Here is a 12,168-nt window from a genome sequence, read left to right as displayed (position 1 = left end):
ATCTGTCACGTTCTTAAGAAAAAACGGCATTGTCACAATGAGATCTATCGCAGAAACTTGGTGGGATGCAGTCCTTTACATTCCTCTGATCACGTTTAAGAGCCTTTCCCGCTGAGTCACCGGCTATGGAAGCTTCTTATATCATAAAGATTCCGAACTTACAACTCAGAAACTTGATGCGATTGAAGTGTGTTGTGTGTGGATGTTCGTTGGAGCAATGTGATGGACGCCAGTTAAAAGCAGCTGAACTCCTGGAGAAAAATCAACATCAGTACATGAAGAAAAATTTATTTGTCATAGGATTCAGCAGACTGATGGTAGATTAATGACCCTCTTACGACCTGTTCACTAGATCCACATCATAAATGGAATAGCTTTACTCCTTCTAAGTGACAGTAGTGAACTTTATGAATGCCATAATACGTTGGACTGGATCAGATTCGTTACATAGCTCCACTTGAAATTCAATCCAGGTACCAGATGAAAAGCCTCGATGTCCACTATTACAGCCTTAAGGAAAATAGTATCAGTAAAGCTGTATCAAGTTTGATGGACTACTTTTTTCTTTATGAGGCACACTTTGCCCAAGTGATTACTTATGGCCCTTGATATCAAAATACTTCATCAATAGGTTTTCCGTTCTTTATTTTATGTAGAAAATTTTCAACCTTTTTCGAATGATGCCACTTTGTTTTGTTTTCAGTGTGGAAGTGAGAGTAACACGAAATATCGAATTTGGTATTTGTTCAGGTTTCAGAAGAAAATTATGGTATCAAACCCAGTATATATCAGTCCATCAGAAATTCGAATTGTGTAACAGAATTAACTTCCAAATTTTGAGGCAATATATGATAATCACTGTTGAACAAAGGAAGAAGTAAAACTAACAGCTTTATATCGACCTAGCTTATGCAACTAGAGTGTTAGCAAAGAAGACTGGTGTGTCTCGTTCTACACTGATTTCAAGTATTTTTTCTGAAACTAGCTGTTGAAATGCAACAGAACACATATACAGGTGATTTATGCTGCTACTGTTTAAGATAGCCACGAGCTTCATCGAAATGGAAACAAAACTACTGATTTCTTATAATGCCATTTGTGTCATTTTGAAAGTTAAATCGGAAGACATCTATTTTGACCTCTATTCTCTGTGAATCTCGATGAGCTGTGCCGACGACGCTTCAAATAATTGTACCTCATATCTCATGTAGTCAGTTTCAGCATATGCGTAGCCCAAGTAGGTAGTGGTCCAAGAACTTTATTTCTGTTTAAGATTAAGACACTAATTACTCGTAAAAGAGATGCTAGTGCTTATATTAGTGAAACAAAATGTTTATTGCACGTTATCTTCAAATTTTGTGTATAAAAAAAGTACATAATGCTGAACTGTGGCCTCAAAGCTTCTCAGCACTACGGTTCCCACGGTTCCTGCCACGTTGCATTCTGGATCCTGTATTCAAGCCAGGAAAAGAAACAAATCGTGAACTTTATTTTTCAAATTTACATTTTGCGCCATGGTGCTACAGCGTTGTTACAGGTAGACAAAAGTAAAATTCTCTGGAATCGGTGGCGAGGGAAATAAATCTTGCAGTCTCACACACACTAGTGCGTTTTATCGACTAGTTTTGGGAAGTCCTATCGAATAATTACCGTTTCCTGTAACGACTGCAGTCCCAAAACTCTCATCGAAAAAATTCGTTTAACCGAAAAAACGACAAGGAATTCTTAGCAATAAAATAGCAGAAAATCTCGTACCCTCTCACTTGATACCCTGTGGAAACGAATGGGCATCAGCCTACTTAACTAAATTTAATAAATAATAAACTATGTGAAAAACAACTTCAGTTATCTAAATTACAACTGTTGGCCTGTTGTCCAGTACAGCTTTTTTTCTTCTTTATAACTATTTACTACATTAGCATATATTTCAGTTTTTTCAGATATCATAAGTTTTCACGTTTTATGTACAAACCTATAGATCTATATATAAGTCGCTTTATTGTCACAGCATGTTGCAGAAGGGCCCAGACAGCGAATTAACAAAACAAATAAAATCGATAGCTCGCTTGTCCCATGAAATGTAGCAATTCCATAATATCTGTTACACTTATTAAATTCGTCTTTGGGAGGCTTATAAGGCTTGTTAAAGTGTTTCACGCCAATCTCAAAATGTCTACATTTAAGTCTTGTATAATAAAATAAAACAAAACGTATCTTTCCAATCTTGTTACTGTACTGACTGATACACAATAAAGTTACCAATTAAAACTTGTACTACTAGAGTTGGAAACCTTCTAAGGCTACACTACCTTTGGCTAGTCTTGCTATAACAAGTTGTATAGAATGGATGCAAGGAAGGGCTCACGCGATGTAACTACAGCATATAGACAGAGGGAGGACAGAATTTGTAGCCCGATGGGGGAAGAAAGAAAGGAAAAGGATGAACGAGGGACGTAAGAACCTAAGAAAGAAGATTGACACCCTTCCAAACCTCATCACGGACACCCTTACTGGAAAGGGGGAGGGGGTCTTCATACTCTGCGGGCCACTTATTGGGGGTGTGGCAGGGAGTACTTCTGGTACCTCTAAACGAGCACCTCTACCCTGTTCCATTCCCGTATGGGTCGTAGGAAGAATGATTGTCGTAAGCCTCTGCATCGCTCTAATTTTCTCGAATTTTCTCATCGTGCTTATTGAGCGAGATGTATGTGGGAGGAAGTAATAGCAAACATCTCCATGATGCACAACGTTTCTCTTGTAACGTCTAACAGTGAAGTCTGTTGAGTATCCCAGTAATGCTCTCGCGCCGACTAAACGATCCCGTTACAAAACGCGCCGCTATTCTTTGGATCTTCTCTATCTCTTTTGTCAGTCCTACCTGACAACTATCCCAGACTGATGAACAATACCCAAGAATCGGTCGAACAAGCGGGTGACAAGCTACTTTAAGATTCTTCCTGTGAAACCCAGTCTGGCATCTGCTTTTCCTACTATTTGTTTTATGTTTTCATTCTACTAGATATTTTACGGTGGATGTTGTTTCCATCAATTTATCATCAATGGCATAATTGTACAGTAGTCGATTTCTTCTCCCATGTATACACATTATGTTACATTTATTTACGCCCACGATCGACTGCCGGAGCCTGCACCATTCATCAATCCTCTGCTGGTCATTCTTCAATTCGAAACTGTTGTTGTGGGGGCGTCGATGGTCAAACCCGGGACTCAAGATGGCCGAACTGAAGTCGGGACCCACCGCGCCACTTTACGTCAGTAGGCAGAGAAAGTTAAAATAGCGCCAAGGGGCAGTGCAGAGTGATACTGCGGTATTCTGAGGCGTTTCTTTATTCACATAAGTTACTTATGGGTGCAGCACAGTTTCAGCGTGCCGCCCGCAGAGTTGCCCCGCGAGTCCATGCGGCTCAGCAACTCCTGGTATGCCGACACCGCCGCACCATCATCAAGGCTGCTCAGCTGGAACTCAGCCGCACTTGCCCAGTCGCCACCCACCGAGCGTCACGTCCTGCGCCGCGTAGCTGCCGGCAGTTCCAGAAACTGCTACAGTCCCTGGTCCCCGCCGCCCTCTGCCCCGTTTGGCCTCTCTGTCTGACCATGGGACGAAGGTGGTTGTACGGGTCACCCGTGGCCCTCGGCCGCTGCTGCTCCCAGGACAAGACCAGACTCGAACCCGCGCCATCCTGGACACTGTGCCGCATCTTGCCGCTAGTGGTGCTTGCCAGATGGCAACATCCGCTGCTGACCCTGGCGCTGACGCAGCGCGCGCCTTTCCCGGACCCTGGTACGCCAGGTTGGAAGCGAACGTGGCCCATCCTGGATCTGCTGCAGACCGCTGTCACTGCCCTCCTTCAGGCAGTCTGTGCCATCTCCAAGTACCCGACTGCCGTCCCACCCCGCCCCAGTATTGTGTCCCCGGAGGTGGAATACAGTACATAGAAATAAAAAACAGGTTACACAGAATATTTACAACATCGCTGCCAGACTGGCCCCTATAAGCATAGACCAGCACAGGTCCGTCCCGACTCTCGACTGACCTGGCACACGCTTGTCTCTAGTTAAAATTGCCCGTCTATTTACACTGCCTTTCCCCTCGCTTCTGACGTAGTGTCGGGGAGAGACAGAAACTATGGCAGGGGTAAATACCCATACGTCAGCCATTTAAACATCGCCCTCCTGGCTCTGGGCTAGTGTCCCGCCTCATACATCGCAACAGTTTCAAGCAACGCAGCAGTTTCCTGCCTCGTTGTTGCACCACTCAAAACACATCGCGTGCCCGCATCTCGTGGTCGTGCGGTAGCGTTCTCGCTTCCCACGCCCGGGTTCCCGGGTTCGATTCCCGGCGGGGTCAGGGATTTTCTCTGCCTCGTGATGGCTGGGTGTTGTGTGCTGTCCTTAGGTTAGTTAGGTTTAAGTAGTTCTAAGTTCTAGGGGACTGCTGACCATAGATGTTTAGTCCCATAGTGCTCAGAGCCATTTGAACCATTTCAAAACACATCGTGTGTGCAATAACGCCAGCGCAGCTCTGCGCCATGTTTACTCTGTCTGGCCCACGAGCTGCCAACTATCACTACATTCTGCCAGTAGCCCCAGACTTCATCGCCCAGCCGCGCCTTTACTGAATTTTAACAACATTCCCCTTTTCTACGACTAAGAATAATACTAGCGCAGCACTGTTTTCTGGCGTTGCTGCTTTCTTATAGACAACCACATCATCTGTGAACAGTCTTAAAAAGCTTCTGACGCTTTCTATTTAATCGTTCAAATACATTGTAAACAGTAACGGGTATTTTCTCGGGGTACCACGGATATTACCGTCATAAGTGTCGATTTTGTTCCATTAAGAGTGATTTGTGCTCTGTCTCCAAGAAAGTCTTGAATCAAGTTGCAGAGCTGGTCCGAATTCTATGAGCTCGTATTTTTTTCACTAGTGGAACGACGAATAGAGCTGTTTGCCAACCCTATAGAATGAATACAATCAATTGCACCCCCAACAGGCCTCATAAAGTGATACCCACGCCCAACTATGGAATGCCGACATGAAATGTAGTGCAGTTGCCAAGCTTGATTTCCGAAGAGAAACGGAAGAAAAGAAAACTTCAGACTATGGTAACAAGATCCTACAACAGATTATTGGAAGACTTCAAAGGTACTACACCTTTCTGTAGACTTGGAATGACTTCTACTTAAAAGCTAAGTACAACTACCCTCCTGTAAGATATACTCGTACAGCCGATGCCATTCCTTTCCAACGAACCAATAAACGAAATAAGCACAATGGCTTTCCCTACAAAACTTATTCAAACTGTATTCACCTTCCCATAGAAAGGATACGAACGCTCCCCATTGTGGTCAGGAACGGAATAAAATCCCCAATAATAAATACTTAATATCATGATGTTCAAAGCCCCATAAACTTACTCTATAATCCGACGAAACACTTATTACATTTTAATCCCGTCCGACTCAGATATGGAAAGTGGGAAAAGTATTTGCCTGTTCGCTCTGTTATTTGACTAATTTAATGGTACAGTGGTTGAGTGACAGACAACGAATCCAAACGTCTGAGGTTCGATTCGTGGTAGTCGAAGGATTTTTATCTGTCTAATGGTTCTTTCAAATGATAAATGTCATTTCCACCATGTTTGGTATCCCCATTAAGCAGCATGTCCTCTTCTAAGTGGTTACGTAAGTCACTTCAAAGGTCGGAGAAACGAAGTTGGCAACCATTTACAACAGCGCTGTGCCCAGTAAAGAACTGTAGGGCTGGCGCCAACCTTCAGTTTGATGACAGCATTACCTTTCATCTGCATACTACCTACATGGCTGACACGTAGGGTGTTGCAGAACATTTTTAGTTTCCGCCCCGCAAGTCGGCCTTCGACTTTAAGTAGTTCTCTCGTGCTTGGCTGCGGCTTTCATTATGTATTTACCAGTTATCGTGGTTTGCAAGAAAGAAGGCGCGTGCGTGACGCTTCGTGGTCAGCGCCTTTTCTATTACCCACAGCACTTGCCCTAGCCGTTTCCTACATTGGTAACTAGCGACGTCCGGATACGTGCCGCATTGGGACCCTCCGATCAAACTCTCGCAGGAAAAATTATATGCTGAGGAGACTATTGCTGTCCCTTGTTAACGCAATACTTGTTGCGTTTCCTTTACGGCACGAACAATGAACATTACAGTATGGCTGTGCTCCACACTTAGACCGGCATATGTATATATTTTTTAATTACATTCATTTTATTATTTCTGTAATACTCAGTTACATGTCTGTGTTACATGCAATATATGAAAGCGAATATGTACAACTGTCGGCTGTATAACGGAATGACGACAGTGAAAATTTGTTCACCTTAGCCCCTTTGTTTTCTCTGTACGACTCATAGTCAGCCACAAACTTTCACATATCGTCGTTGATGCGTTCTACTTTAGTATCCCTCAGTTCTATGTCTTACACATCGCCATAACTGTTTTTTTTTCTGCAACTTACGATAATGCATCGCGCTATTCCAGCCAGTGAATGGTTGCTTTATACTGGTAACACAACTTTTGTTGATCGCCCCTTGCAACAAACGACGTATCCCGCTAATTGATAAAGTCTGTCAATTAAAATACGTTTAAATTATGCTTACGGAAAAATTTAGTTTACTTAGTGTATCGTTTGACATCTTGTTTTACTTTCTTTCCTCTAAATTTAAGCGCAGTAGCTTTACGGTTGTTTCTCTACCATGTTCCACCACATTCGTCAAAGTTACCACGCAGACTTCAACATTTAATCCATTTAAATATGCACTTTTAGGTTTCCAGCTTCCACCCTAAGCAAAACGCTGATCAGCTATTCCCTACATGTGTATCATGCACTATGTAATTTCCGTGCAATGGGAGGACATTTCATTTTATCTGAAAGTCACTACCTGGTAACGGCAGATAAATACGATATTGAAGTGACCGTCTTGTTAAGAAGTGCGATGCAGTGCATGCTTGTCCGGACCAACACTTCTAAACAATACATGCACTGTAATATCGTATATGTTACATCAGGTTACCTCCTTTTGGTGACCTACAGGTGGAATACGTTGTCAACGATTAACATAGTCTCTAACCGCCCACTGTTTAATACACTATCTGATCAAAAGTATCCGGACACCCCAAAAATCATACGTATTTCGTAGTAGATGCATTGTGCTGCCACCTACTGCCAGGTACTCCATATCAACGACCTCAGTAGTCATTAGACATCGTGAGAGAGCAGAATGGGGCGCTCCGCGGAACTTAGAGACTTTGAATGTGGTCAAGTGATTGGGTGTCACTTGTGTCATACGTCTGCACGCGAGATATCCATACTCCTAAGCATCCATAGGTCCACTGTTTCCGATGTGATAGTGAAGTGGAAACGTGAAAGGACACCTACAGCACAACAGCGTACAGGTTGACGTGGACTGTTGACTGACAGAGACCGCCGACAGTTTAAGAGGGTCGTAATGTGTAAAAGGTAGACATCTATCCAGATCATCACACAGGAATTCTTAGCTGCATCAGGATCCACTGCAAGTACCATGACAGTTAGGCGGGAGGTGAGGAAACTTGGCTTTATGGTCGAGTTTCTGCTCATACGTCGCACCTCCCTAGGCGTAAATAGCGTAAACATTGTACACTCCTGGAAATGGAAAAAAGAACACATTGACACCGGTGTGTCAGACCCACCATACTTGCTCCGGACACTGCGAGAGGGCTGTACAAGCAATGATCACACGCACGGCACAGCGGACACACCAGGAACCGCGGTGTTGGCCGTCGAATGGCGCTAGCTGCGCAGCATTTGTGCACCGCCGCCGTCAGTGTCAGCCAGTTTGCCGTGGCATACGGAGCTCCATCGCAGTCTTTAACACTGGTAGCATGCCGCGACAGCGTGGACGTGAACCGTATGTGCAGTTGACGGACTTTGAGCGAGGGCGTATAGTGGGCATGCGGGAGGCCGGGTGGACGTACCGCCGAATTGCTCAACACGTGGGGCGTGAGGTCTCCACAGTACATCGATGTTGTCGCCACTGGTCGGCGGAAGGTGCACGTGCCCGTCGACCTGGGACCGGACCGCAGCGACGCACGGATGCATGCCAAGACCGTAGGATCCTACGCAGTGCCGTAGGGGACCGCACCGCCACTTCCCAGCAAATTAGGGACACTGTTGCTCCTGGGGTATCGGCGAGGACCATTCGCAACCGTCTCCATGAAGCTGGGTTACGGTCCCGCACACCGTTAGGCCGTCTTCCACTCACGCCCCAACATCGTGCAGCCCGCCTCCAGTGGTGTCGCGACAGGCGTGAATGGAGGGACGAATGGAGACGTGTCGTCTTCAGCGATGAGAGTCGCTTCTGCCTTGGTGCCAATGATGGTCGTATGCGTGTTTGGCGCCGTGCAGGTGAGCGCCACAATCAGGACTGCATACGACCGAGGCACACAGGGCCAACACCCGGCATCATGGTGTGGGGAGCGATCTCTTACACTGGCCGTACACCACTGGTGATCGTCGAGGGGACACTGAATAGTGCACGGTACATCCAAACCGTCATCGAACCCATCGTTCTACCATTACTAGACCGGCAAGGGAACTTGCTGTTCCAACAGGACAATGCACGTCCGCATGTATCCCGTGCCACCCAACGTGCTCTAGAAGGTGTAAGTCAACTAACATATTGCAGCGTGTCAGCAACTGTGAAATGTACAGCAAATAAACAATTTTTTCAGCCTTCAGTTGCAAGGTACTTTTACTCGTTTACCTAGGTTTCGATTCCAGTAATGGAATCTTCTTCAGAAAAAAAATGAAATTATTTTGTGAGCCAAACACTGGCCATGTCACAGATTAAAAATTAAAACATTAAAGACGCATAATCATCAGATTATGTCAGTCAAAATTAAAACCATTAGGGTGAACGTAGACGGAGCTGCGCCGGCCATAAATCAGGACCACACGTAAGCGGCTCGAAAACTAGGCGTCGTGAGCAGTTACGCGGCGAGGCTCGGCCGCGGCCAAGCGCCTTTTTGACTGACATTATCTTATGATTATGCGTCTTTAATGTTTTAATTTTTAATCTGTGACATGGCCAGTGTTTGGCTCACAAAATAATTTCATTTTTTGTTCTGAAGAAGATTCCATTACTGGAATCGAAACCTAGGTAAACGAGTAAAATTACCTTGCAACTGAAGGCTGAAAAAATTGTTTATTTGCTGTAAGTTAACTACCCTGGCCAGCAAGATCTCCGGATCTGTCCCCCATTGAGCATGTTTGGGACTGGATGAAGCGTCGTCTCACGCGGTCTGCACGTCCAGCACGAACGCTGGTCCAACTGAGGCGCCAGGTGGAAATGGCATGGCAAGCCGTTCCACAGGACTACATCCAGCATCTCTACGATCGTCTCCATGGGAGAATAGCAGCCTGCATTGCTGCGAAAGGTGGATATACACTGTACTAGTGCCGACATTGTGCATGCTCTGTTGCCTGTGTCTATGTGCCTGTGGTTCTGTCAGTGTGATCATGTGATGTATCTGACCCCAGGAATGTGTCAATAAAGTTTCCCCTTCCTGGGACAATGAATTCACGGTGTTCTTATTTCAATTTCCAGGAGTGTAATATTGAACCGTGGAAAAACGTTGTGGGGAGTGACGCATACCGGTACATCATGTGGCAATCCGATGGCAGGGTGTGGGTATGGCGAATGCCCGGTGTGCGTCATCTGCCAGCGTGTGCCACCAGTAAAATTTGGAGTCGATGGTGTTATGGTGTGGTCGTGTTTTTCATGGAGGGAGCTTGCACTCCTTATTGTTTTGCGTGACACTATCACAGCACAGGCCTACATTGATGTTTTATGCACCTTCTCGCTTCCCACTGTTGAAGAGCAATTCAGGGATGGCGATTGCATCTTTCAACACGATCGAGCACCTGTTCATATGCACTTCCTGTGGCGGAGTGGTTATATGACAATAACATCCCTGTAATGGACTGGCCTGCACAGAGTCCCGACATGAATCCTATAGAACTCCTTTGAGATGTTTTGGAACGCCGACTTCGTCACAGGCCTCACCTCTCCTCAATCCAGCACTCCGTGAAGACTAGGCTGCCATTCTCCAAGAAACCCTCCAGCACCTACTTGTACGTATGCCTGTGAGAGTGGGAGCTGTCATCAAGGCTAAGGGGGGCCAACACCGTATTGAATTTCAGCACAACCGATGGAGGACGCCACGAAATTGTAAGTCATTTTCTGCCGGGTGCCCGGATACTTTTGATCACATAGTGTATTTATACTTATAATTTCCATACTGTCTCTTAGCTCGTCCAGGCAGGGTGAGATTAGAACCAATCAGTAAACACATGGAAAAACGCGCTAAACCTCATGTCAACGCCGTAGCATTGCAAGCAAAGGTAGCAGTTCCTTAGATGGAAATAAACGGTTAACTATGGACAGGAGCTATTCAGAATGAGGTTTTAACTGAGAAACGTGTTATAACAAGAAAGTAAAGAACGTAATTGCAGCTGTGGAACATTACTTGGTGAAACACACTACATGCCTCAAAGTTCATTTTCTGCTGTTGTTGACTCGCTGTTTTTCTTACAGATAGTGCCTCTGGCGACCTCCCGTCCGCAGGCGGGTGAATCAGTGCTCGTGTCTGGGTGGGGGGCGATGGTGGAGGGGGGCAGCGCGACCGACTTCCTGCGCGCCGCCACTGTGCAGGTGGTCTCCCTGAGCAAATGCCGGAGCTGCTACTTCAGCGAGGGGCTGACGAGCAACATGATATGCGCCGCGGTGCCCTCTGGCGGCAAGGACGCGTGCCAGGGCGACAGCGGCGGCCCCCTCGTCCACGGCGAGAACCTCGTCGGAGTCGTCTCCTTCGGCAAGGGCTGCGCGAGACCCAACTATCCGGGCGTCTATGCGGACGTGGTTTCGCTACGCAGCTGGATCACCGAAAACACCGGCATCAAATAACTGTCCATTGCAGTCCAGATGACAGTCGCTTTCGAGCACCAGGTGTATTTCCATATTACGAATACGGTCTTCAGTGTGTCCACTATAAACCTGTGGGTAGTTACGTGACTTGGAGCGGCATCGATGCATTCGACGTCCCGATAAGTGTCACGTTGAACTAAAATTACTGTAGGCAAGCCAGAAAAATGTGGTTTATACTCACACAGCAAGTGAGGCGTACGCTACGGTTTCTGTGTTGTCGGGGCCCCGCATTCGCAGTGCTCACTTTGTCGGGGATGATTGGCTGTAACCTGTATCGAACCGAAAATTGCTGTTGAGGACTGCGTCTGCAAGATTCTGTAGCACTGGAAATAAATGAATATGGACCCAAAATTCTTTTGGAACGTTTGAAGAATATATTCGTCGTAGTTGTACTTTAGTATCCCTCATTTTTATGGCTTACATATCGCCATAACTGTTTATGATTTTTTTCCTGTATGTTACGATCATTCTAGACAGTGAATGGTTGCTTTATGCTTTACACTGGTAACACATCTTTTGTTGATCACCCCGTGCAGGAAACGACGTATCTCGCTAATTGATAAAGTCTGTCAACTAAAATTCGTTTAAATTACGCTTACTGAAAATTTACTTAGTGTACCGTTTGACATCTTGTTTTACTTTCTTTCCTCCAAAATTTAAGTTCAATAGCTTTACAGTAGGTTTCTCTACCATGTTCCAGTACATTCTTCAAAGTCACCACGCAGACTTCAACATTTACTCCATTTAAATATGCACTGTCGGGTTTCCAGCTTCCACCCTAAGCAAAACGCTGATCAGTTATTCCATACATGTTGTATCACGACGTTTCACTGTATACCATACTCCTATAGAGTGATTTTCGACACATGTTTCTGTTCAGAAGACTGACTTCAGAAGTTCATAATATGATCCATTTTGCTTTTAATGGATTCTTTGGTAACCGACTGTTAGTTTTACAGCCTGTACAAGTCGTGCCTCCAGAGGTGAGTAAATGTCTGTTCTGTCTGCCAAGAACCCGAACGTTAATAAAACTCTGGAACTGCTGTTGTGTTACTCTTCCGTGCAGGGAAAACAATACTGAAAGAAACCTGTTCATGCAGTCAGTTTGAGCATATACACAACCTAAGTAGGTAGTGGTCCATTCACTTT

General features: G+C 45.4%; 1 protein-coding gene across 1 annotated transcript in view; it reads left to right on the top strand.

Moving 5' to 3' along the window:
- The window catches only part of LOC126176077 (uncharacterized), a 59,303-nt gene extending 48,305 nt beyond the window's left edge, over window positions 1-10,998 (top strand). The window contains exons 5-6 of the mRNA XM_049923212.1: window positions 9,369-9,396; window positions 10,634-10,998. Coding sequence (XP_049779169.1) covers window positions 9,369-9,396; window positions 10,634-10,998 — 393 coding nt within the window. The remainder of the gene's footprint in view (window positions 1-9,368; window positions 9,397-10,633) is intronic.
- Window positions 10,999-12,168: the final 1,170 nt, after the last annotated feature.

Source organism: Schistocerca cancellata, chromosome 3 (genome assembly GCF_023864275.1).
Source record: "Schistocerca cancellata isolate TAMUIC-IGC-003103 chromosome 3, iqSchCanc2.1, whole genome shotgun sequence".
NCBI lineage: Eukaryota > Metazoa > Arthropoda > Insecta > Orthoptera > Acrididae > Schistocerca > Schistocerca cancellata.
Note: the sequence above shows the minus strand (reverse complement) of the source record. Positions and strands in the feature narration are given on the sequence as shown.